General features: G+C 42.0%; 1 protein-coding gene across 1 annotated transcript; it reads left to right on the forward strand.

Annotated features, from left to right (window-relative positions):
- Positions 1-842: 842 nt before the first annotated feature.
- Positions 843-27,060, forward strand: MTTP (microsomal triglyceride transfer protein). Its single transcript, XM_065634062.1, has 18 exons — positions 843-903; positions 5,260-5,447; positions 6,029-6,172; positions 8,110-8,217; positions 8,967-9,083; positions 10,212-10,351; positions 11,224-11,374; positions 14,743-14,900; positions 15,783-15,951; positions 16,366-16,473; positions 17,446-17,658; positions 18,662-18,873; positions 19,509-19,606; positions 19,708-19,829; positions 20,564-20,791; positions 25,384-25,508; positions 25,835-26,005; positions 26,892-27,060. The coding sequence occupies exons 1-18, from the start codon at positions 843-845 to the stop codon at positions 27,058-27,060; spliced, it is 2,682 nt and encodes an 893-aa protein (XP_065490134.1).
- The last annotated feature ends 414 nt before the right edge of the window (positions 27,061-27,474 follow it).

Here is a 27,474-nt window from a genome sequence, read left to right on the forward strand (position 1 = left end):
GAGGCTTAGTGCAAGATGGCCTGGGATTTACTCTTAGATTAAATGGGGAAGCACTTGGGTTAGTCAGCCATGGGCTTCTCAGGGAAGGTGGTGAAGTGAGCATTGAGAAAAAAGGAACATAGGGGTGAAAAGGTGGGCTTGGTTTGCCCTGCTCCCAGACCCAGCCAAGCAGGTATTCTTCACCAAGGTAGGACAGAATGGCTGGTTTATCTCATCTTTTCAGTCTCAACCTCTGCCACTGCAATGATGTAACATGGGGGCTGAGGCTGCTACAAGAGAGTTTATTTGCTATGATAAAATATAGCAGGAACTGACATTGTACATGAGTCTCTGTAACAAAGTAGCATCACTTTTTGGGATGGCACTGATAAATCCCATGTACTTCTGCTTCCAGGAAGATCCTTAAAAAGCATCTGCCTCTGGGGTTGATCACAGAGTTGAAACAAGACAGTGGAGACAGTGGTCAGGATCTGGCCCCTGGCAGCGACAGACCCAATTGCTCTTTCATTCGGGCAGAGGAGGAGTGGCAGGATCTCCTGATCCTGCCAGGACTGGAGGTGGGCTCCCTGGCTCAGAAACATGGCTCTGTGGGCTCAGTATTCAAAAATGAAAGCCGAGGTGATCGATAAAATGGGGTAGAAACCGCCAGTTACCTTAGTTCCTTAATTATTAACTGGAAGTCCTTTGATGAACTTAGTACCTGAGTGTGGAATTTGGAATCTGACCTTTACTACATCTAGATAAACAGTGTGGCCGGCCCGGCGGCTCTCTCTGCAGGCGCCCCTCACTCCTTGGAAGCTCCCACACTTCATGCTGCAGGCAGGAGCTCAGGGGAGTCCAGCATGATTCTTCTTACCGTGCTGTTCCTTTGCATCATCTCCACCTATTCAGCCTCTGTTAAAGGTAGGTCCGTACTGGGCTTGGTTCAGCTTTTGGCTCAGCAAAAGCATAACCAGTGTTTGTACACAGATCTCTTTAGCATCAAAAATTATCGTCTTTACTTGTCCGTCCTTGAGTAACGTAAAATACCTTTAGTAATTACAAAGATGTAAGTGCTTTCAGCATTCATGTTGGCAGGGGGGATGGGGGAGACAATGTTTTCAGGTGCACAGGGCCGGCGGTGTGAGCCAGGAGACCTGGGATCTTGACCTTGCTTAGTCAGGACATGCTGTGGGGGCACCGACTTCAAAGGGGCTGTTCACATGCTCAAAAGTTAAACACACCGAAGTGCTCTGGTGGAGCAGAGCCAGAAGTGCTCAGGGCTCTCCAGGTTTCAGCTTCTGAGCAGTTGACTCAGCTACCACTGGAGTCAGTAACAAGCATCCCATTAATTTCGTGGGGAGCTCGCTCTGCAGCAAGGCATGAAAACCTGGATGTCTGCACAAGCCCTGGGAGCAGGGCTTTACTCAGGTGTCCTGGCAAAGGTCAAGGGTATAAAATCTGGAGACTGCCCGCTTCAGCAGTGCCAGCGTATGAAGCAAGGAAAGGTGTCTTTAGTAGAGGCCCTTCATGTACAACCTGATATCAAATTTAGAGGAGCAGCAACCTTAAAGCACGGGCATACACCTAGTTTTTAGTTTTATGAGGATGTCCTCATCATGATGAAGGCCGGGGGGGGCACGCCATCCTAGGTGAAACTTAAAAAGGCTGTAGAAGTGCTCTCATGGTCGCTGCAGGGCATCTGTGTAAGCACAGAGCAGGAACCTTTTTCTCCCTACCTCCATACCCCCTTATGACAGGAGTTATAAAGCAGAGAAGTTTGCAGGCAGTTCCTCTGCCCATGAGTGTATTTCACGAGACTGCCAAGTAATGTTTATGGCTAGATATCGAGGTGCCACATTTCTGATGTCTGCCCTTCTCAGCTTCTCCTTAATATCAATTAAGCAAAGCTCCTTCTTGATGTGAAGTTGCTTATCACTTTACATCCCCAGGGTACTGAGCAAGCATTTTCTCATTAATTAGTCCTCCCTTCAGCTCTGCCAGGTCTTCTCTCTCTCTTGTGCAGAGAGATTGAGAGCTAAATTACTAGCCCAAACGCCACTTAGTGCCTCAGTGACAGAGCTGGAACTAGGATGAGTGTTTTCCCTTTCCACCAGGCCATGCTGCCTTTGGGAAATACTGAAGGAATATTCTTTTCTTTTAAGACTGCCAGATCAGCACACATGAAACTTCCCTACTGCAGTTGCGCTTGAAAAATGTTCTCAAAGAAGCGGATGGGTTTTGCTTTTTAAAGCTATCCAGTATCAGAAACAGTGGCAAATATAATTTATGAAGGTAGAGCCAGCAAGTAGTTAGAGACGCACATGCTGTGCATGCCATATGTATTAATAAAAGGCACAGGACTTGACAGCTGTCTCTACTCATGCAGTGTAACCTTCTGTATTATACAGTATCATGATTTAATTATAGACTTGGCATGTTACCCTTAATGACAGACACTTAACATTACTAGTCAAACTATGTGTTATACACTCCACCTTGAAAGCAGGCACTTCTGACCCCAAGAGAGCATGGCCGATTGCAGACTTTGTGTCCATCTTTCCTCCCTTCTCCGTCAGTGGGACATTTGCCATCAGCTGAAATGGCAATGGCTAAATGGGCAGCAAGGATCCCAGAATGAAAAGGAAAGAGTTTCTAAAGGCAGGTTTGTTTGGTTTGTTTTGTAAGAAAAGTTTCTACAAGAAAGGTGCAGGAATAATCCTTCTTAAATAGTACTGGTGTTTTCTTCAGGAGAGGTGGCAAGAAAATTTAATTATGCTGTTTTGAATACTGGTTCTGGGCAGTGTCACTGTGTCTCTCTCCCTTGGCCACCAATATCCCCCTTGCCTCTCAAACTGACCGCGCTCTCCAGTTGCCTCTCTTGGCTTCCCCATTTCCCCTGGGGAAGTGCTGGCTCCTTGGGACTGCCTTCAGTACCGCCTCATCCCTGCTGCTTCTCTCGTTGTGATCCACTGACACCAGTTTTGCAAGTAAAGGCGTCTTCTGCCCTGGCTCCCGCAGTGTTTTCCACGTATGAAATGGTGAAAGCTTTCAGAACTTAAAGTTCTTCTAGCTCCCAGAAATGCTTTGCAATTATTAATCTCTTCCATTACACTTGCAAGTAGCTGCTGTGTCATTTGCTCCTCTGTTTACTTCAGGAAGGAACAGCTCTTTTGTTTGTGGGGACAAGCAAGTGCTAAAAGGGAGGAAGAGGGAAGGAATTATTGTAAAAGGAAAAAAAAAAGGTCTATGGGTTGAGCTGTGGGAAAAGGATAGGTGAAAGGCGCTTTTAAATGAAAAGAGAGAGGGAGCAAAACCACAAACATCCACCTTAACTAATTAGACACGTCTCTCAGCACCCAGATCATTTTTCTTGGACATGCTTTCCCCTCACCTTTTATCTTTAGATGGAAGTGTGTCACCCTCTGTGTTTAGAAAGCACCTAGTGGGCGGCATTTGTAAAATCTCCATCAATACTAAATCCTGAGCACTGCCGCTTCTGCTGCAAATGAAGGACATTTTGAACCAGGAAGCAACCAGCTCCGAGGTACTGCAAGGAACTGGGGTGTCCCTGAAGGGCTCAGGCACGGAGCACCCTCTGCTCTCAAGGGCGATGTAGCTTCAAAACTGACAAGAGTAAGGGGAATTGGGGACTCTCTGAGCACTGCAGAATATACTTGTTCAGCTGTGTTCAAACTACACCGTGCATCTACCCAACTGGGATTTAAAATCTGAGAGTGAAGCAAGAGAAGATCTTGGGTTTCCTTTTTACCAATGCAGTGATTTGAAATTTATTTAGCAGAGTCAAATAAAACATTGAGGGCCATGACATAAATCAAGATAGCCTGCTGATTCTCTGCAAGGGACTTTGGACACACTGATTACATTACAGCATGCTTAAGAACTTGTCTGACATGTTTTGATAGACTTTTTTCTTATTTTTTTTCTCCCTGTACTTGTCATAAGACCGAGATGCATCTCCCGCAGGAGAGAACTTTGCTTTTCTTAGATTAACTCGGCTGTGAAGTTTTTGTTTCTGCTCTGCACACCCTGAACTCCATGAAGAAATTCCCATTGCATTCAGTGGTGCAGCATTCAGGTGCGAGAGGCCAGTGCCGTGCTGCTCACAGACAGCACCTAAGGTCACTGCGTGTGTATTTACTTGGCAAATGTAACAGAACTTTGAGTACAGGCAGCTTCTCCTCCCTTCCCTTCCCTCTACAAACCGACTTAATCAGTTTTTCTTGTGTGCAAGAGACCTTTGTAGCCACTCGCACCAGAGGTGGGAAGCCCTTGAAAGCAGTGAAAAGGGATGTTACGTGTACCCTTCATGACAAAATATTTAAAGGGTATTCAAGAAGAAATTGATTTTCCTTAGCCAGGGATTTGAGAGGCACGGTATTAACTCCTGTGCCTGAGGCTGAGTTGTGACACTGGTGCTGCACATTCCCCAGATGGCTGTGTGTGAGAGAAGCGGAGGAGAAGAAAGGAGTGTGGCGGAAAGTAGTTTTATAAAGGAAAAATAAAAGCTGTTTTTATACTACAGGTTGCATTTACACTAACAAGAGTGCAACTGAATCTCTAGGGAAGGAACAGTTTCTCCGAATTGTTGTTAGTGCAGATGGAAATGGCACCATAAATGGACTATGCAAGTTGCATTTTTGCTAGAATTTGGCTTTTTACATCCCTTAAAATACATCAATTAACAGCAGGGGCACAGCTATGGCAACAATTATTTAGTTTCAATAACAAGCACTTAATTATTTAATCTAAAAAATATTTTCCCAATGTCTTCTTTACATTCATGTCATCCCTGGGCAGGGCGCTCGATGGAAAGATTTCCAATAAACATGCAAGAGGTGCAGAGAACAATTTCTGTTGGCTTCAACGTATTACAGCAGTGCATTTCAAATTGCTAAGCACAAAAATTGCATGATTAATTACAGTATTTTGAGTTCCAAATAATTTTGGATTAATTTCTAATGCTAACATACCCAAGTAAAGAATTTGACTTTCTTTATTTAAGTGTAGAGCTAGAACACAGGATTTTGTGGACGTTCTTATTGTAAATATATGAGATTAGTGTCAACTTAAACAAAAGAACCCCAGCTGATGTAGTGGGACAACCTCTGTAATGAAGGGTGGCAGGAACAGACCTATAGATCTTCTGTCGGCAATTACATTTTTAATTTTTCTAAAGGTGTTTTTTAGAGAAAATGACATATTATGTCAGTTAGTCAATTCTAAACCACTAAGTTTGGTTTTTTGCTTTCCAAACAGGGCACACTACTGGACCAAGCTTAAATAATGACAAGCTATATAAATTTGCCTACTCCGCTGAAGTGTATGTTGATCGGGTGAAAGCATCACTACAGAAAAGTGCAGGCTACCGGATTTCTTCTGGTGTGGATGTCAACCTCTTATGGAGAAATCCTGACAATGATGATGACCAGCTGATCAAAGTTACGGTAATTAATGCCATCAGATAACTTTAAACATGCCAAATCTTTTCTGTATTTATCTAACCGCTAATAGAATCTTGATGAACTTGTTTTCAAAAGATGATCTAAATCTTTTATTCTTCTCTAGTCTCAGCAACTAAAACCAGCTTCTTTGATAAGCTGATCCCTGTAGAATAAGACTTCACAAGAATATATCTAACGTCATAAGCCAGAACTTCAGAATATCTCCTATATTTTGTAATAGCTTCATACAGCTTCTATAGCTTTAAACAACTGGTGTGCAGGCACCTACTTGAGGGGCATCAGGTTGTCTGAAGTCCTTGGTTCTAGCTGCAAATCATGTAATTTTTAAATACAAACCAGATTTTCTATTTAGCTTTATGATGAGTTTTTCTGTCACTTATTTCCCCAGCAGTGAGTGCTGGTTTCTTTTGAAAACATAGACATAGTAATTATGGAAGACTGATGATCGGAACTAGAAATGAAGAAATAAAAAAGATGTATTCAGTGATTTAATCTATCCAATTTGCTCCAGGCCAATGCCAGATTGCTCTCTACATGCATTTTCTTTGTTTTTACTTTGCTAGATAAGAGATGTTCAAGTTGAAAATGTGAATGAACGTCCAGCTGCTAAAAACATCTTCAAAGGAAAAAGCACAGAGAAGATCATCGGGAAAGAATATCTGGAAGCTTTACAGAGACCCATGGTTCTTGAGTTAGTTCGTGGAAAAGTAAGACCCTGTCTTTCAAAATTCAATCCCTGAGGAAACCTCAGACAAATCTTTTCTTACAGGCTTGGAGAATTTATCAATTCACTATCCTGTCAGTATTCTTTATATGCCATCATGTCTTATCTTTCTATACAAGATATGAGAGTTTAGAGCAGACTGTAATTTACCTGTGTAAGGGATCCTTCCAGCCCAAGACTCCTGTGTATTGACAACACCATCCAGTATCGAAGTAAACAGCAGATTGGCCACAAACATATGGGTACAGATGCAAATATACGCACAATTGCTGTGTAAGATTTGTGCTGTTGACTTCAGTGACGCCAGGATTTTATCCAAGGTCTGAAAGCAGAAAAGGAGATACAGTCTGTCATGAGGGGGGTTATACTGAGTCTGTGAGGAACAGTGTTAATCACTTTAAACCCTTAGCAAATACTTTAGCATGACTGCTTTTCACCCCTCTCTGATGTGCTTATTTACTTCAGTATCACCTACGGTTTCAGTGCTCCCAAGTTAATGAGCTTAATGCTGAAACAGCGTTTCATATTGTTGCCCTACTGGGAACTGTCTCCAAAACTCAGAAGAGAAGGGACAGTGAGCAGGAGCGTCTGTGTGTGCCTGGGTTTTATAGCTTGCCCTGTGAGACCAACGAAGCACAGTCCCACCACAGGAGCCCCAATGTCCAGCTGTCGCTCTGAGTCCCAGTTTTGCTCAAAGGGGATTCCAGTAAATCCATCTCCCCCTCTTTTTCCCTGCAGAGCTGCTCACTCGTCCCCTTGCGCTCAGCCTACAGCTCTGGCCAGGGAGCAGCAAGGCTGGAGCTGTGGTTGCTTCTGCCTCCTTCTCCACGCTTCTTCACCCTCTTGTTGCTTGTTGCACTGGGTCCCCAGCCCCAGCAATGCTCAGCAGGTGGGATGTGGGCAGAGGGGCAGCGAGGAAGGTTGAAGGTCACACTCCCTCTTCTCTCCTGCGGAGCAGAGTGAGGGCTGTGACACCCTATCCCGGCAGGATCTTTCTCTCCGGCTGTAAATAGGCACTGAGCACATACCCTGGCCGCCAGCTCAGCCTGCTGAATCGCAGCTGCTCCCTGGCCTGGCTCAGTCGCTTTCAGACTCAGCCTTGTCATCAGTTTTACACAACATAAAAAGAAACAGGACAGCACTGGCTCCCAACTGTACACATCCCTATTGAGGACAGAGGTATCAGAAGAACACGGTCAAAATACATCTGCTCCTACTGCATTAAGCAGTTCACGTGCTAAGACTGAGATGTAGTACTGAAAACTTGGGCTTTTTCTCAGGTAATAGGGTCTGCACTCTCCATTTCTGATTTCTCTGTGATGTGATACTTTCATCCCTGGTACAGTGATTTCACTTTCCAGGGTCGCCCCGAGATAACACACTGATTGTACTTACAGTTCCTGAAAAAAAGTGCACTTTTAAAGCACCTCGAATGCAAAGTGGAGGTGCAAAGTCTTGTTACCAGAGGAGAGGCTCAAGCACAACAGCTGACCCCGTGCAAAGGTTGTGATGTGTTTGACATGTCATTTAAGTCGTTCTAACTGTGATTTATCTATGATTCATTCTGTGTTTTTGTAATCTGTGATTAAAGTGCAACAGATATAATGTGCATGTGGGGAGGGATTATCTGAGGATTATGCAGAAAAATTAGTCCCTTGTGAATTTATGTAAAGTTTCCCATTTCGAACTAACAGGCAGGAAAGATGCTCACCCTGCTGAAACCGTATTTAGGTACAGCTAAAGCCTGAAACACGTTTGCAGTGTTATTGGCAGGCCCTGCAAACCCTGCAGTTTGCTTAAATAGGTCCAAATTCAGTTTCCCAATCAAGAAAAAACAAAGGGAGTTTTTCTAGGGAGTAACCTCACGATTCCTTTCTCACTTAACCAGATTTGTTATATAGTTGACTTTCATTCCTACAGGTCAAAAACTTCTACTCCTATCAAAATGAGCCTGTTTTTACTCAGAACATCAAGAGAGGGCTGGCCAGCCTTTTCCAGCTACAGCTGCACTCCGGTGCTGCCCAAGAGGTACGGTGCTGCAAGAAAATCGTCATCAGAGAAACAGGCAGGGCCTGGGCTGCTCGGAAAGGCAGAGCCGTGGCTCCTGATGGCTGCAGAAGGAATGAAGGGTGACAGAAATCAGCCCTTTGATCGCATTTGAGGTTGGGGATGGAAAGACAGCCTTCTGAATATTGACACAAGTCAGGTTGCTGCAATTAACGTAAAGAATTGGCAAAATATATTTGATTTAAAATTCTCTTACCAATTTACCAGGATTCGGCCATATACTAACTTAAACCAGGTTCACTATCAAAGGGATTATACCGATGTTTAAAGTCAGTTGATTCCTAAACTCAATTCAATAGATTAGGCCATTTTAAATCAAACCCAGTATCTACAGAAAGGTAGCAATGGTTTAGCCACATCCATTTAACTTGCGTTGTATTGTTAAATTTTTACAACTGTCCACATGGGCAAAGCTGGAAATTAACTCAAATTCATAAGTATGGTGCCTGCTGCTGTGTGTTTCCTGACTTTTTTTGTTTAAACAAACATTGTTACTTTCCTTTATAGTTATCTAATGAAAAGTACCGCTGTCTATCCCAAGCAGGTAGTTAGAAACACCGATACCTTCAAAACTGGTAAATAAGCCCAAACGGTGCAGCATCTCATGTAAAAGATTCCAACAGTGAGGAAAATGGTGCATCTTTGGAAGGTGTTCCAGGGTCCTAAAGATAAATTCAAGCAATTGTCCTAATTTAACCCTTTTTTTCAAGGTGGACATATCTGGTAAATGCAATACTACTTACCATGTGCGGCAAGATCAAGTGACTAAAATAAAAGCCTTGGACTCCTGTGAAATAGAAAAACAAGGATTTACCAGCCACAACCAGGTATGATTTCTGTAACAAAATAAAATCTGTTCTGCCTATTTAAAAATATATCCTTAATAGCTATTACTAATTTTCTCCAAAGTCCTTTCTTGCATTTCAGAAAGCAAATTTTGCATGTACATTTTGTAGTATTACTAGCAGAAATTTCATATGGAGTACCCATGCAGAGAACACAGAATGGATTCTCCTCTTGTGCAAACCACCTTGGCTCAGCTGACATTAAGTGCAGCACACCAATTCTCATTATTTTTGAGTCTCATCCATAATATATTTTAATTTCTATGCAGATTTACAGCACTTTTATCCTGGCTGTACTGAATTTTTAATCAATGCAAGGCTCCTTTTTTTTTGGAGGAAAACACTATATACAATAACAGTCATAGTGACAATTGTCACCTTCTTCCAGCTCCTAGGTCACAGCATTTAGTGTACACAATAAATGCTGGGCGAGATGCTGACTCCTGAATGGAGCCCTGTCAGGCTTGCCTGGAAGGTCAAAGCCCTTTGTGGTCCCTCATTACTACTAAATGCTCTTCTAAGTGGTTACTACTGCATGCAGACTGGACACATGCTGAAGGCGCTGGGATCGTCCAAGTCAGCAACGGACCTTTCTCAGCTCAGAGGATTGCAAAGCACGTGCTCTGTTAATAAACCAGTTTAACACTATGAGTGAGTTCCTGATTTTCACACTTGCCACAAAGACTTTATCTTGTTTACAAACAGATCAAGCAAGGTGGCTGGCTTTACTTCCCAGGTGGGAACACCACAATCTTATTTACAAGACATTTCCCTGGAAAAGCTTCTCATCTTATTTGAAGTGTACTTTTGGCTAAATGTAGTACTGGGTATTTTCTCAGTTACAGCCTGCTCATAACTTCATCTCATCCTTCCACCATGTATTGAATTTGAAACACATGGTGCAGAAGTGAGTGACTTCTTGTTGCAGAAGGAATTCCTGGGAACTTGGAAGATCCTGGTTTGTAGGCTTAGCTTGAGGTGTTGCCAACCCACATGCACTTTCCTCATCTGGCTCTGTTTCACTATGAGTTTTGCCCCAATGTGAGCTCTTTTCCTATTCTGTTGTTATTGATCAGTCCTTTTTCTGCTTTATTTTTAAATTATTTTCAGATTTTAGATGCTAGTACGAAAGCCACATCTGCCACAATTTATGTGCTGGAAGACAGTTTCATTAAATCCATTAAGGCAGAAGAAAATTATGTTTTGCTTCTGAATTTCCGACGAAAAACAGGTTCCAAAATAGTTTCAAAGTAAGTTGGGTAATTTGACTGTCATTGATAGTAGCAGGACTAGTGGTTCAAGTCAGGCCAAATATGTATGTCTTATACCATCAAGATCTAAGGCTCTAAACTCTCCAGGTAAGGATTTAGGTCTCTTTTGTATCCATATGGTACCTAGTCCAGCTTTGATTAAGGTCTCTACCATACTGCGAATAATAAATAATGACATTCATAAGAAATTAAATAGAAACAGCTGGAATTGGTCAAAATATTTTAAGCAACACATTACTTCTGCAGTGTTCCATTTCTGTGTCTTTTCACTTCTTAATACTTCAAATGGATCTCCATTTCTCTCTATTTCTAGTACATGAAAGTTCAGAAGTATAGAATACAAAATCTGCTGCATAGAAAGGAAACGACCATGAAACCTAGATCTGTGTTAGTCTCCAGGCTCTAAAACACTGAAAGTTTGGAGATACTCATACAAGATAAATTCGGCATACAAGATACTCATACAAGATAAATTCGGGCACCTCCTTAGTATTATGATACTTAAAAACTGTATATTCAAATCTCTCTTTCCAGGTCTTTATAAGAACAAATTTATGAAACCTTTCAGAATGTATATGGTTAGTGAAGGCTGTTTACCAGGTACTATAAAGCTTTAGAAAGTCTATTATTTAGGTATTTTATACCACGTACCTCTTAGCAGTAATTCTGCTGGTATTAGATACTTCTGTTACCCTAAAAAAGACATAGACTTGCCATGTTCTGAACATTTTAAAATAAGACTTCGATAAGTCTGTGTTCTCTGGTTTTGGAGGGTTTTTTTGTTTCCTCTTGCTGTGATTTCTGCCCTAATGGTGAGGTGCTGACCACGTCTTCCCTGTATGGTTACACAGGCAGAGGCTGGAACTCAAGTCAGTACAAGCTGGCCCGGGACTGATCGCTGAGAAGCAAGCCGCCAACGTTGTCAAGAACTTGGACTCCAGCTACGTTGCCGTGTCACTGGTAGCAGAGCCAGTCAAATCCAAATGCAAGAAGTGTCCTTCAGTAAGTAAGCATGGGCTCCTTGGACATCGGGCCGGTTAGCTGAGCAGAACAAGTGTGGAAGATGATTCTGTCTGAGCAGCCCACCAGGAGAGGGGAGCATGGTAGCGATGCAAAGGTGCTCCACCACACAAGGGTGTTTTAAAATCTGCCTCTGGAAGTACCAGCATTTTTGCTGCCTTTCAAAGTTTGAGTGTTTCTCAAGAACACTAGAAAATACAACACCCTTTTGTTATATCTCACCTTTGCCAACCTTGAGTTGGCAGGAGCTTATTTCTTCTGGGTGATGGAGTGGGAAATGCCTTTTAAGATGGCTGGCCAGTGTTTATGAACAATTCTGTCATGGAGGAGCTGAACTGCTCCTAGAAATTAAAGGTAGTTAGCCATTCCTTAGGCAGGCTAAACATTTGTTAGTAATATATCTAGCCTCTTCTCACTGCCTGAGCCTGAAAGCAGTATTTTATTTAAAATACTTTATAGGTATTTTATAAGTATAAAGTGGGACTTCAGTCTTCTTGCCAAGTCCAATATTGTTCTCATTTTTGCCCTGGAAAAAAAACAAAACCAAAACCAACAACAAAACCTTTTTTTTATATATTTAAGACATCTAAAGACTACTAAGAGCTTGGTACTGTAAATGCATCATCTTTTGTTTTACTGATGCTATTCATCATAAACTAATACAAATTGCTAAAGTGATTGATAGCAAACAGTTTTAATGCTATTACCATTGTGGAATGAATTTAGCAGAGAATGGGAACATTAATTTAAAGATCATTATTCTCTGTCAGTTTTTGATAAGCAGGATAGGCTTCTGTTCAGCACACATGATTTTAATCCTCCAGAGATACTCCTTATGAGCAGAAATACCTTACTATATTAGAACTTGTGCTAGTTATTTGGAAGCAGCATTGCACTGTAATAATTTATCTTGTCTAATGCTTATTGAGCTGCAGAGAAGAGGAAAAAAAAATGTCAGGGGAAATGAGATAGAAATGTTGCTGCATGCGTGCTGGAGCGGTTCTGAGCAGAGAACATCAAGGGATCTTAAACAGAGCAGGGACAGGTGCTTTTTCCCTGACTCTGCCCATTGCGGTTTGTGCTGACCAATTTGTCACTTGGAACCGAGTTTGTCTTAATAGTTATAATTTCCAGACCAAGCTAATAAACATAGGGTACGATTCCAGAGCACCGCCTGGGGACTGAGCTATGTCATTATAAACCTGATGGCACGATGAGAATGAAGTCCTGCTTTCTCACTGTATTTTACAGTAACTGCTATGAAAAGATGGGGTCTATAAACAGAACACTGTATCCAAAGCAGCAACATAACATTTGGTGCTTATATATCATGGTATACATTAACGCCATGCTGACATGGTATGCCCTGCAGTTTTACATTTTCAAAACCCTTTAAAAATCATAACAGGTCTTATCTCTATCTTTACGAATTTGCTAAAATAACCATTACTATCTCCACCTCACAGAAGGCAGCTCCTGTGAGCTTATGGCCAACATTTACATTTAAATTTAGACCTAGGTTTCTGCGTGTAGATACCATAAAGCATACTCTTTTCAGAGGAGCTCATGGTTCTTACATTTTTTTATGCTCATGGTTCCCACAGGAACAGATTCTTGCCCCTTCTGAAACTGAGGTGGGTTTGTTCTGCCTTGTGCAGCCAACCTTTGTAGGTTGGTAGACCAGCTGTCAGGCACTGACACTCAAAACCAGCTCCTGCTTGGTTTAGGACCTCTTGGTTTAGCTTGAATTTTCCTAGAGTGCCCACAAGACCTCAGGTCTGATCTCTCTGTCAGAGAGACAGATTTGTTTCTGAGCTCGGCCGAGTTGCCATATGGAAATGCATGTGTCTGTGCCTGAATCCTTGGGGTATTCAGTCCAAACTGCCTGACATCCACATCAGGAGAACGAGGCCCCTCACAAAAGGCAGCTGTGAATGCTGTTTTCCAAAGTCGTGATCACTGCAGGAGATGGCAGCTGCTCCTTGCAGCAGTGGAATGGCTGGAGCACCCCCCCAAAAAAAAGACTTGATCTCCACTCTCTTTTGCTTGAGATGGCTCCAGCTCATATCTCCCACCTTGCTCGTCTCTAGGGTCTGGGCCAAGCCCACACAGCTGGGCTCCACACAGGGCAAAATACAGGATTAATGAGGTTAGAGATTTTTGCCAGGCTATGGCGCAACTTCAATAGGGGGAATAGAAGGTGCCCCATATGTTTATCCAATTTCAGCTTATAATAGCCACACTGACCTTGGTGCTAAGCACTAATCACCAGTTGAGGCTAACAGACCCATCTGTGCCTCGGAACACCAGCTCCTCCCAGCTGGTCATTAATCCTCAGGAAATATCCTATGTCTCAATCATTGTTGCCTAATTATTGTTTGTTACAGTTGATGGAAGTTGCCCTCTGTACTGCTGAATGATACTTCTATTTGCCAGCAGGTTCAAGTGTTATTGCCTAACACAAAACCCATGAAGAGGGGAAGTATTTTAGTAAAGGTCACATGGGTGCTAGTGTTATTTCCCACTCAGGAAAACTGCAGTAAGCACTGCTGCAAAGAACAGCTGAGTTTTCACCAAGGAATGTTCTTGATAATTTGAGATAATAGAGGCAAAGGCAAGTGAGAGACGAAAGGTCAAAATACCTGCAGCAGTTTCTTATGGGAGTGTAGCTGGAAGGACAGATAAATGTGCTTTGGTACCATGTTGGCTTAGGTCAAAAATGTGGTGTGCTGAATAAATACAGCAACAACATAGGAAGAAGCTGACACCTGTTCTAATACCATCTTACCTGTCATTTTGTACAATAATCACAAATCCCTCCCCATCTTATGCAGGTTTATGAATAAGAAATGGGAATTGCTTATGGGACATTTACACCTGTTCCACACTAACCGCTTAAAAATTACCATCTTTGAAGAAAACAGGATTAAACTGTGAATTGGAGATTTCATCTCCCAGTGGGAGTGCATCTCCCACTTTAAAAAAACTGACTTAGGAGAAAATCAGAACAGAAGGTGAACACTATATTCACCAGAAAAGTACAGTAAATTTGCTAGAGAAGTGAATTCACCTTATTCCAGTTACAGTATAAATAATCATGTTTTGTTAAAAAATAGATTGCATTTAAGATAATGTACATTAGTAGGAAGAGAGATAGCTATAGAAAAGTTTCAAAGATATTTGTGCTGGGTTATCATAAAGTAAATAATACTTAGCTAAAGGATCATCAATCTATTGGATTTCAGCTAATTTAAGCAATAGCTGCCCCACATACCTGTATTTAGTAAGTCTGATTTTGAGAAGTGAAGCCACGATCTGAGAAGTTTGGCATAATGTGCATTATTTTGCAGCTTTCTGAACACTGGAAGAGCATCAGAGAACATATGTACCCTGAAAAACTTTCCAAAGCTGAAGCAGCAAGAAGCTTTTTGTCCTTTATTCAGAACATCAGAAAAGCTACGAAAGAGGAGATACTGCAGATTATCAAAAGTGAAAATAAAGAACTTCTGTAAGTCATCATGAACAAGCATTCAAAAGGTTTAACTTACTTAAAACTGCAGAAGGGCAAATTGCATGGAAACAGATTAAGTTCTTCTGATGATGTCCTAGCAATGCAAAACCAGTATTTAGTGTTGTCTACAGGAAAAGGATTTTTCTTTTTTTTTGGTAAAGCTGTGTTTCTTTTTGTAGTGTAATATATTTGCAGCACATTGTTCAGCCACCAAGATATCTGCAATGCAAGGCAAACATGCTTTGTAGCTTACCCAAAGGTTCTTATCCCCATTGCTTGTTTTGAAACACTCTATAACTTGTTCTTGACTTGCCCATTTATTTCCTTCAAACGGAAACACAGCAAAGCAGGGCATGGTTCATCCCTGGATATTGTCCTAATATTATAGTTTGGATATGAACAGCATGCACGCCTAGGCTTGGGAGTTGGAAAGCATTTCAGAGGCAGGACCTTTCAGATAAATTATAGCAGTTGTTAACAATAGAGATAAAACTGAGAGTAACTCAGGTAGTGTAGAAGCCTGTTCTCTAGTTGCCATTGTGTATGTAGAAATAAACCACTTTTTTCCATTTACAACCTTGTCCTGTAAACTATAAGACACTCTGGATAGTTCTGCTTTTTAATACGTTTTTGTCCTATATTTACATAAATTCAAATATTACTGTCCATGGATATGAATAATTTCTGCAGTTCATCTACCATTTTGAAGTAGAAGAATTCAGGGACACGGTTTTTTCCAACAAGAGTAATAAATTCTGTCTCTTACCTGCAATGAACAGATCTTTCAGCACATTAGCTACTTTCTTTCTATATGCAGCAAAGTCTTTCCAGTATTTTCTAGCTCATTACAACGATATGTTAATTTCCACTTCTTTGTAGTCCGCAGATAGTGGATGCTGTAACCTCCGCTCAGACCCCGGCATCGCTCGAGGCCATACTGGATTTTCTTGACTTTAAGGATGCAAGCACTTCTATCCTGCAGGAGCGATTCCTGTATGCCTGTGGATTTGCTTCTCACCCCAGTGAAATGCTCCTGAAATCTTTAACTGTAAGTCAAAGGACAAAATAAATACAATGCAGTTAATACTCTTGAGCCTCATCCCTGTCAAGGGGGGAGAGATATCTACTACTGAGAAAACAAACAGCATTCTGAGTGTTAGCAAAACCATTTGAGGATGAAAAGCCTTATCAAAGTCCTGTAACCATTAAAAAAAATACATAGCTTCAAAATGAATCTGCTGTTTGAAACGCCAAATGTAACTCAAGGGAAAAACAGCGATCAGTTTTGATATTTAATGACAGAGCAGTGCTCTGCTGAGCCTGAGCCCAGGCCGCTGGGGTCACCACTGCCTTTGCATTGCACTCATGGTCACAACAAATGAGGGAGGGTATTCAGCCCATTACAGACTGTGGCTCGTCATATTTAGACAGAGAGACTAACAGCGTTGCTTTTGCATAACAGGATAAGTTCAAGGGTGATATTGCGAATGAAGAAATCAGAGAAACTCTTGTCATTGTCATGGGAGCGCTCATCAGAAAGCTGTGTGACAGAGAAGGCTGCAAGCTTCCAGTGAGTATCTGCTGTGCACTGCTGGCCAAATTCTGGGTCACAACACATGGGAGTGACTCTGCTGATGTTACTGGGAGAGTGCGAGAGACACAGGCAGCATATTCCCCCGTTTTAAAGTAAGCCCATAAACTCCTATGTTTGATAGGGAGAGGATTTTTTTAAATAATAATAATGACATCTACTTTGTCAGCTTTAGGCTTTAATCTTCCCATTCTATGGATTTCTCCTGATTTTCCCTCATTTGACAGAACTTTTTCTCACTGCCCAATCTGCCAGCAGAAGCGGGACTTGTGCTCACTTGTCCAAAAGCTTTGCATGTCCTCAGAGAAACACTGGAAGACTCAGGATCTATTTAATATCTGCAATCACCTTAGGTTATTTCAGCTCTGTGAAGAAAATTCATTGACCTCAGTACTCAGTTCTGCCCCAAATGTGCACAGAATGACCCAGGAGGAAGGCTATCACCTTCATCATGGACTGACTGGTGATAGAGGATGAGGATGATCAGACAAGGCACTGCTGCTTGCCAGATCTGTGCTGTTCAGGCTTGCAGCACACTGCTGAAAAGACACAGAGCACCTGCAGGGCCCTTAGGAATCCCTTTTTCCTTCCCCTGTTGATTACCAGACATTCATAACATTATGTTATGAAGCACTGAAGAACACTTCCCTTGTCATTTTTTGTGGGGTCATGTTGGCTCCACAAGTAAGACCTCTGGAGTCCTTGAATCAGGGCAGGAGAAGTTATCAAATGATAGATCTATGGACTAAGTGCCACTGTGGCTATAGCCACTTTGGTTATGCTTGAAGGAAGCCAGTGACATACAGTTTACAAATGACAGTTTTTGCTAACCCTGTGCAACAATTCTTTGAAACAAAACCATGCTGCAACGCAGCTCTGCCCCTCCTGCTTCTGCAAGGGCAAAAGGTGGGTTTATGATCACCATTTAAACATGTTCTTGATTTTCTTTAGGCTGTTATGGAAGCCAAAAGACTGATTCTAAGTAGACTGGAGAAGGCAAAGAAAGATGACAACGTGAGGATGTACCTGCTGGCACTGAAGAACGCCCTCCTTCCCGAAGCAATTCCAGTGCTTCTGAAATATGCTGAGTCAGAAGAAGGGCCCATCAGCACTGTTGCTGTCACTGCCTTACAGAGATACGATCCTTCTTTTCTCACCAAAGAGGTAAGAAAATACACTACCCAAGAAAAAAAGTACAGAGACTGTATTAAACATAAAGTATACATTAACAGAGTTGATTTGTCAGTCCCAATCTTTTTAAAGATGCTGCATGTATGTTTTTTTTTTTCCTTTGGGAAGTTGTTATGCACACTTCAGTTCCAGCCAGAAAACTCTATACATTCCTGCTTGCCAAATCCCAGCTCCCAGTTTGCCAGCGCTAGCTGGCCTTTGGCTTCAAAGGCTCACGCCACCATCAAAGGTGACAGGCAGCCTGCAGAGAAAACAGGGCTTCCTTCGCAAAAGCATTGCCTTCTCTCTGATGTACAGGAGACATTAGGAACACTTGGGCACCCGCGTAACTCCTGTTCTTTTGTGTGCTTTCACACAGCCGGGGAGAACACATGAAGTAAGAGAAGGGTAAAACAGCTGCACCTCACCTTGCAGCCTCCAAGAGTAAGAGCAGACATAACAAACCAGTGGAACACGAGGTCCTGCCATGAACATGCTGGAGGCTGTTCTGTCGCTGGGGCCACACGGTCTCCATGGGCTTATCCGTAACAAAGATGTGTCACAACCTTCTCAGGGACATGACGCCGCCACAGGCACTATCTAGAAAATCAAAATCGCAAGGTGGTTTTTTTTTTTAATATGTATCTTCCCTTAGCAGTGAAGAAAATCTCACTCTTGATCTTATCACTGCCACAGTATTTTGATCATAGTGGTCCCGCTTATTTACAGCCCCGCTGTGAAAATCAGTGTGGAAGGCTGTATTTGGACTGTGGCTGAGAGAACATAACAGATGCCCCACTTGCTCATGTGGTCACTGAGATATACATGTCTTGTACATTCCAAAAGGACCATGAAAAACAGAGTGCTGAAAATATATCCTTATGTATGAGCTTTAGCTATGGAGCTAGCTTAAGCTGATAGTATAAACAAGATTCCAGTCTGTACTTTGCCCAGTCATCTGTGTGAGCACTGACTGAATAATCTGTTTCCTGACCAGGTGAAGGAAACAATGAACAGGATATACCACCAGAATCGTAAAGTCCACGAGAAGACAGTGCGAACTGCTGCAGCTGCTGTCATCCTGAACAGTAACCCGTCCTACATGGAAGTGAAAAACATCCTTCTCTCCATAGGTGAACTGCCTCTGGAAATGACCAAGTACATGGTCTCCATGATCCAAGATATACTTCAGTTTGAAATGCCTTCAAGGTACATTAAGTTCAGTATAAATAAATACAGCTCGTCCTTACTCCTTTTCAGAAATCCAAAGGATACACAGGTTCTCATGAAATACTACTGTAAAGTTTAAGGAGAGTATAAAAGGATGCCTGACTTTTGTGTCACTTTTAAGTACTGGTATCTCAGAATAAACCTCTGCATTTCAATGACATTCATTTAATAGTTAGTCACGTTTTCAGAGATACAAATAAGAATTAGGCATCTAACGTGTATTACTGCACTAAATATCATGTGTTGGTGTTAATTCTCTCAGTGGGGCCCTTGCTTTTATGTTTTGAGAACCAGTGAACCAGAAAAATTTTAAACATCACAGGACTAGAATAAAAATAATAAAAATATCTCTTCTCAACATCATTAATTTTCAAGCAAGACCTTTGCTTGCCTTTCTACCTATGATTCCAGGCAGTAGCTGAAACTGGAAAAAAGACTCTGGGTTAGGGCGGATTTGAAGTGGGATAATGTGAGGGTTTTGAAGACCCTCTTTTCTACTGGGAAATTCACCCTCTCTCAAATTCAGCATTTCTATGGAACAGTAATACATTTAGTACTTTAATGTTTTTGTGTCTCTGTGTTTTTGTTTGTTTGTTTGTTTTGAAATACCACAGCAAAATAGTTCGGCAAGTTCTGAAGGACATGCGTGCTCCTAACTATGAACGCTTCTCCAAAACAGGCTCTTCCTCTGCCTACTCTGGCTATATTACACGTATGTAACCATGAAACTGCCTTCTAACCCTGTTTGTGTTCCCAAACATTTGATTCATCCACTAGTTTAGTCACAGGTACCTTCTTTCTTTTTTAATTAAGGTGGTCCTGATGTATCATCCACATACAGCCTTGACATCCTCTATTCAGGCTCTGGCATTTTAAGAAGAAGTAACTTGAACATCCATATTTTTGATAGAAATTCTGAACTTCATGCCATCCAGGTAACTGCCACATGGTACATAAAAATTAAGCCAGTATGTGCTCCTCTTCTTACAGCTTCTAAATCAATTCAGCTAGTGCTTAAGACCATAAGGTTTGCTGCACTGGGCAGAGAACAAGCCAATAATGGGAAAAAGAAATCCACAACAGCCAACGAGGCACATGTTTGCCCTAACCAAAAACACTGGTGTTTTTTTCCATATCATCTATCAAGTTTCATCTCTGGCTAAAGCCTATCCTGTTTATCTGATGTAAGCAGTAAAAGCTTTGCAAGTTTGTAAAATAAAGTCCTGTGTTTCAGGTATAACACAGTATGGAAATAAAAGGAGTATATCGAATGTACGCAAATACCTTCAATATTATAACCCTCTTAAGCTTCTGCAGGACAAAAATTGCACAGTGGAACATCTTTGGGTTTTCTTCCCAAAAGTCAGTGGAAAATAGTCACATGATTAAAGGAAAATTTGTTTGAAGAACAAGTAGGCTCAGGATTGTGAGCTGCGTATGGGCAAATTCTGCCTGCATCTAAAAGGAAGAAAAATGTTGTGAGATTATTTTAGTTTCCATTTTTCTAGCTGGTCTACCTAGTTCCCTTAAGTCTTAACCTCATACTTTTTCATCTACAACTACATAAATTAGAGTTAGTTTCTTAGACATTAAGAAAATGTGTAGGGTTGTTAACAGCCTGGATCAGGCAGAGTTTTTTAATTGATTCTGTATCACTGTTGCTTCTCAGGTGGTGATTGAAGCTCAAGGTCTGGAGTCCATAATAGCTGCGACTCCTGATGAAGGCGAGGAAAACCTGGACTCCTTTGCTGGCATGTCAGCCATTCTGTTCGATGTCCAGCTCAGGCCAGTTACATTTTTCGAAGGTTACAGTGATTTAATGTCTAAAATGTTCTCAGCAACTGGAGATCTCATGAACGTGGTGAAAGGACTTATCCTCCTGACAGATCACTCACAGGTACTAATAGCACACTGTTTGCTTCTTTTTCTATCTCTTAACCACAGATGCTCCCTCCCCCATACCATTATTGTAGAATATCTTATTTTCTTTCTTTTCAATGCTGATAAACCTGATCAATGTTACGTAGGCTTCTCTTACTATGGGAGCAATAGAATGTCACAGGTATTAAACGACAGAATGAAATTAGATGAAAAGTAATCTAGAACAAAGATGAGAACAGATATTATTCTAGAAAACAAGGTAACACTGAATAAAGGCAAATCCAACTGAGTTTCCTATAGAAAACTCATATCGCTATCAACTATGGCCTCCCTTCCCACAGTTTCTTGTAATGCAGTATTGTCCCATGCGACGACCTAAGTTTTCTTCTTCACAAGTTGTCCAGAGACCTTACATCCAATTAGGCAATAACTGTCAGGTAGTGAATGAATGAATCACGGAGTACTCAAGCTTTCCCAGATAACTAACCTCCAAGGAGCTACGCTAAGAGCTCCAAATTTCAAATGTTTGTTGCTAGGCAAAACTGGAAATTAAAATGAGGATTACGCAGTTTTTATGCAACTGTCACCCCAAATGGCCTGTTGATTTTATGCTTAAATATAGACTCATATACAAATATAAACAGCTACATAATGTATTATTGGAGGAGTAAAAATCTAGATGTCTCTCTGAAAGTGCAGGGCCACCTTTTTCTTTGATGTTTTTGTTCTTCCCAAGCAAGGATCTCCTCAGAACTTGTGGATTTAACAGCAGCAGTCAGGTCATGAAACATCTGCAGGCTCAAACTTTACTTTTTACTTTTCCCTTTTAATTCTTGGCAAAAGAAAATGCCAATAGCAGATGATGAGAAAATCCACGCTGATCAAAATTACACAGAAAGACTCCCTGCACATGACAGCTGTCCCCATCCTGAACCCAACTCAGCCCCTTTATAATGGTATACAAGCCTAGAGGGCTTCCCATGTAGTGTGCAAATTGGCGAACTAAAGCCCATTCCAACAATACTTTACAGTTCACACGCAGATTATGGGCAAAAACTTTACCACGACCTATTTAACAAACAGACTGCAGAGGTGAGAAAGATAATCGTGCCCAGTCCTGGGCATACGAGCATGGTGTTTACAGAACTAAATATTCCCAAATGCTGTGCATGTACCAAGCTCCATACATACCCTGGCCGAATCAGCTGGCTGGGCACCTCGGGAGCCCTGCCAGCCAGCAGAATCTCCACTCCTCATCTTTGGAGAACCTCACTAAAGTCTGGGGCACATCAGGGCTGGGATCGCGTGCTGTTTATCACAATATCAGAGTGTAATATTTTCAGTCAGTCACCGACTCTCTGGAAGCCATGGCGGCAGTGCGATGAGACGGGATCTCCCCCTGCTTTCTCTCTTGGGTTGCCAGTAGCACAGTTGCTGCCTAAGCTCCTTGGGCCTCAAGCAGTGGACACAACTTGAAGTGTGTATTCACAACCAAAAAGGCACTTGTTCTTACCTCTACACCCCAGAAAGGCAAAAAATTGTTTAAAGCGCTGTTGAGCACAGCTTCAGGCAGAGCTGCCTTTTAAACACATCACATCTTTCTAGGAATGGTTTTACTGCCACGTTCCAGGTCAACAGCAACATCAACACGGCTTGGGCACTTCCACATAACCCGGTTAAGCTTCATTAGAAATGCTTTCACTTGTCAAGTTCTTGAATTGTGATTAAAACTGTACCAGAAAACACTGTTAGAATGGAAGTGTGAATGGCATAACACTGGAACTGAGGAAAAACAGTGCAAGAGAGCCATAATTAATCTAGCTTCTCAATAGTTGAGTACGACCTCCACTTTCCCTGGCCAGCATGCACAGGCCTTTCTCAGAACATAATCCCCTTTACAAATTCATAGCGTAGACAACCAAGCCAAACATGGATTTATCTTCTGTCAAAGAAGAAAAGCAGGCATGGGAAACAGTGCCCATTCTGTGATACCAACACTCAGCGTGGCACAGCTGGCTGCAGTGTGATTGCAGAACCGGCGAAAACCGAACGGGAGATACAGACAGCGCAGCTGAGATCCAACACCAAAAGGATGGCTTGGAAGCCAAGACTGGAGCTTAAAAATGGGGGCAAATGAATTGTCAGCAAAGAACTTATGAAATATTTGAGTTGTAATTTTTGCATTGGTACAGCCTGATTTTGAGAAAAGTGATTTTTAAATACTAGAAAAGTTCCACTCCCCTATTGCTGTTTGTAGGGATCGTTTTGAACAGAGAGATCACAGCTGAGTTATACTCAAAGTGCTGTCAAATCTACCAAAAATCTCCCCTCCTTGAAAACAGCTTCCTTGAATTAACAACTGCAGTAATCACAATAGGCACATTTTCGAGAAGTGATTTCCAAGCTAATAATATTGCTTCTAAAGCTTACAATCCCGCCCACCATGTGTAACTCTTTTCTTGCATAACTCCACAAACTGAAATCGGAGTGTATTTTACAGCCATTGCCAGGTCTCAAAGTTGTGTTTGAGGGCTAAGAATAACTGTCCAGAAGTTACGATTCCCTCTACAAAATAAACAGCTCTCATAAAACTGTTTTGGAGACTCCTAAATCACCTGCATTAAAGTTCAGTAGTGTTAATATTTCTCCTAGGCGACACACCTGCCAGAAGCACAGAGAAATCAAATACTGTATTAATAGTTCAGAGAAAGCATTTGAAAGCCAAAGCCCAGTGGAAGACGGCCAGTTCCCAAAGAAGTTCCTGGTTCAGCTGTCTCTGTGTTGCATTACAGTAGCACTGTCAATGCAGTACGTAAAGAAACCTTTTTTACTTGAAACATAGCATGTTTCAGCATTTTAAACAGTGACAAACTACCAATTCTGAACTTTCATATCACATTTGCCACTGCAGGTGACATACAAAGCTTAAAATAGGAAGGGAAAGCAAAATACTGCCCCTGAGGAGCCTGGGCCCCTGTGATTTACACTTCCCATCAGCCTGCACTGGATTTGCATGCAAGGCGAAAGACAGGACTGAGCGCTAAATGAGGAAATAGATGAGCTAGTAAAACACAAGACAAGTGCTCCTTAGCTTCTCTGCTGGTTTATGTGACCAACCCGACTTAGTCCTAGGTAGCCTTTAAATCCTTGAACTGTGCAGCCGTTGGAAACCAAGCCTACTCTAATATTATTAGGTGCAATTTGACAATGCATCTAAAAATATCTGCTCCTCTGGTTGCATGTACATGTCTCTGCCAGAACGTATACTGTTACCTCCTCGCTTGTTAACAGCTACCCACCAATTCAGACCCAATTAAAAGCAAAGTAAAAGAAAGTCAGTCAAGCTTTATCTCCACACCTAAACAGACCAACAAGGAAAGTATTCCTTGCCCCATTGCAGTCAGTAGAAAAACTCCTCTTGATTTCAGAAAGACCACAATTCCAAGACATGATTTTTACTTGGCTGAAAATAAGAAATCAGAGCACAATTTAACCACGCTTGCTGGAGGTGTGCTGGATTTATAAGCCACAGCCAGCCCACTGCATTCTTACATTAAATCTCAAGCCCTCTTCAGCAGCAACTGACTACCAAGTTGGTTCTTCCAAAGAGATTGTTTCAGAGATCGTTTCTTTACCCTAAAAGATGAAGTAACCCTACACAGCCATCATAATTATCCAGGTCTTCAATTACGGCAGGATAACATTAATGCTTTGAATAAAAAGCTCCCCAAATGTTGCTCCTTGCCGTAGGGATGAGGAAACCAGACTGTCTCTGCTCGCTTCTTTCTTAAATCTTGGGACAGCATTAGCTGGAACCACTGTGCTTTTAAGGCACCTAAACACCAAAAAGGGGGAGGAAATTGGGTATTCACGTGTCCTACAAACACCTGCAGCATTACAGGTGCCGAGAATACCACAGTCACAGAAACTCGGGAGGAGGGAGAAAACCCCCTGAGAAAGAGGAGGGAGCATCCCATACACAAAGGACATGATAAAAATAAACTTTTCCCAAACTAATGGTTCTTTTAAAAGAATGAAGTAATCCACTAGTTCTTAGGGAAGCAGGACAACTATATAAAGTGAGTTAGATTGCCGAGCTGAGTGAACCTTAAAATCTTGGCCGTGTGTCAAAACTTAAAAGTAATGAGCTGCCATGACCCTGAGCTACATTATCACTTCCGAAACAGACTCCACACGATGCGTTTCCAGTCCAGCCTCAGAGGTTTCAAGAAGCTATGAGCACGCTTGATGGTTGATGTAAAATGCATTAAATGCAAATTCACAGTGGCAATTAAGGTGTATTAGCTTATGGGTTTGGCCACCCAGCCACTGGAGACGTAATTCCTGCCGTACGGTGGGTTCGGAGCCGCTGCACAGCTGCTTGCGGCACTTTGCATCCTACGGCCCGCACGGGCTGAAGAAGTCACACCGTGCTGCACATTGCTGGGGCTCCAGTGAGGAGTTTCATCTGACTTTCAGAAAAGCCCGCTATTCCTTTTCGTTTCTGCAAAATGACACGTGGCGTGATGGTAGCGCAAGGCGGGGTAAGGAAACCCCCGTGGCGTGCGGTCAGTAATGGGGGTTACGTGTGCTTTCTGATGGCTCCAGGAGATCCAGCTGCAGTCCGGGCCGAGGGCCAGCACGGAGTTCCTGGGTGGCCTGGCCATCGACATCTCGGGAGGGATGGAGTTCAGCCTGTGGTACAGGGAATCCAAAACCACCATCAAGAACCGGTGAGATACTCCCAGCGTGTGCTATAGCTGTAGAGAGCTCAGGCTCCTGAGCCCCAGAAGTCCCAAAGAGAAGAATTTAAATATTAAAGACCTTGCAGATAAGTTAAAATTAAATAACAATTAACGTACATTGGAGAACATTTGTACTTCTCTTTTCCTTTCCACCTGGGTAATACCAGATCCCACTGATCTCATCTGAATTTATATACCTTTACCTGAAGAACAGGCTCCTTTGAGGGCAGCTTTTATGTACAGATAGTATGTCTGTGATTTAGTTTCCTCTTAATGTGCTTTGAATTAATTGTAATGCTTGCATTTATTTGCAGGGTAGCTATGTTTACAGCTGGCAACACTGAGGTGGATTCCTTCTTTGTGAAAACTGGTATGGAAACCACTTTGGAAGTAGAAACGACATTAGACTTCATCTCCACGGTGCAGTTTTCACAGTACCCATTTCTAGTCTGTATGCAGATGGACAGAGCTGAGTCTCCATTCAGGTAAGATATAAGAACATACAATTTATGAGGTGTCCTTCCAGCCAGCTGCTGAATCTGGAACTTTTGGTGTTCACAGCCATAAGAGATTAACAACAGAGGCCAAATTTCAGCCTAACACTGTCAGGTGCAGCATAGGCTGTTCAACACACCGAGCTCTCTGCTAACCCATTCTTCTCTGTCCCTCAACCCTGAGGGTCAGAAAGAACCTTTCTGAAGATCACAACTTGCTCCAAATGTGCACTTTAGTCCAATTTTCTAATTTGGTTTTGCAAGTAAACTAACTGAAGTGGCAAGATGCTGGTCCCCTTGTGTATGGTCAGTTCTGATGGTGACCTGAGTCTTTGCCAGCTGTAGTTCTCTCTTACCCTCTCGCGAGAGGAAGTTCGTAGCCATAAACCAGCTGAAGTTGAAAGTTTTCTTCATCATCTGCTATTTACTAGCGTCAACAAAAGTACCTGGTGTGTTAAGTTCTTTCCTGAAAGCTAAACAACTGTGCAAATAAGGTTAAAAAGATGCTTTCTGGTAGCCAAAGAGCTGTAATTGCATTGCCATGTGAGAAGCCAGATTTACTAGCCCCTACTAATCCCTACTTGCTAAGACCTAAGGGTGACAACATTTGCAGAGCCTGTGCCAGATTTCCATTCAGGCTTTTCTGCTCCAAAAGATGGTAAGCCTGAGGGGAATTAAAGAACTCCAGGATCTCCATGAAATCCTAGGAAAACAGTATCTGTTATTCTGCAGATACTAAACCATCTTCTGATTATACCTACACATTGTGGAAGTGTAACCTCATCTGCATGTAAAGTGTTTATCTCTAGTCCCACACACAGGGTACAGATTTTGCATAAATTTGCTAATGCCAGACCACCACATCATGTCTTCACAGGCGCTATGTGACTAAGTACGAAAGTCTGTCGTCTGGCAGACGTTACACTGCAAGGAGAGGGAAAGCAGAACTGTTGGCAGGTAACGAATACCCTCTCCATCAAGAAAACTCCAACATGTGCAAGAAGGTTTTCGGCACAAAGTCTGATTCATCCAGCAACTGGTTTTGAAAGAAGCAGCTGAGCTTTTGCTTTCCTGAATCCGAGGCTCCCTCAATGACTCGAGGCTTGTACGTACCATCCTAACAGGGAGCTTGATCTTGCACTACTGCGGTTGATGGGAAATTTGCCATTGATTTCAACAGGCCAGGATCAAACTCTCAGTGCGTGCACAGTGTTTACATATTAACCTATATTTAAGACTTTTGTAAAAAAAAAAAAGCTAAGGCAAATAAAGACCAATTTGGTAGGATTCCACACGCTCCCTTAAGGGTGGTACCAGTTCTTTATTTTTGCTTTTTTTGTGCCAAAAGCAAAAATAATCCCTCATTTTTCTTTCTTGGGGAGTACAGAAGTCCATGTTTTTGACATGCAGTAAGAACAATTATGATGTATAAAGAACAATTATTTATGAATATATTTTGA

The sequence above is a fragment of the Caloenas nicobarica genome, chromosome 4, assembly GCF_036013445.1.
Source record: "Caloenas nicobarica isolate bCalNic1 chromosome 4, bCalNic1.hap1, whole genome shotgun sequence".
NCBI lineage: Eukaryota > Metazoa > Chordata > Aves > Columbiformes > Columbidae > Caloenas > Caloenas nicobarica.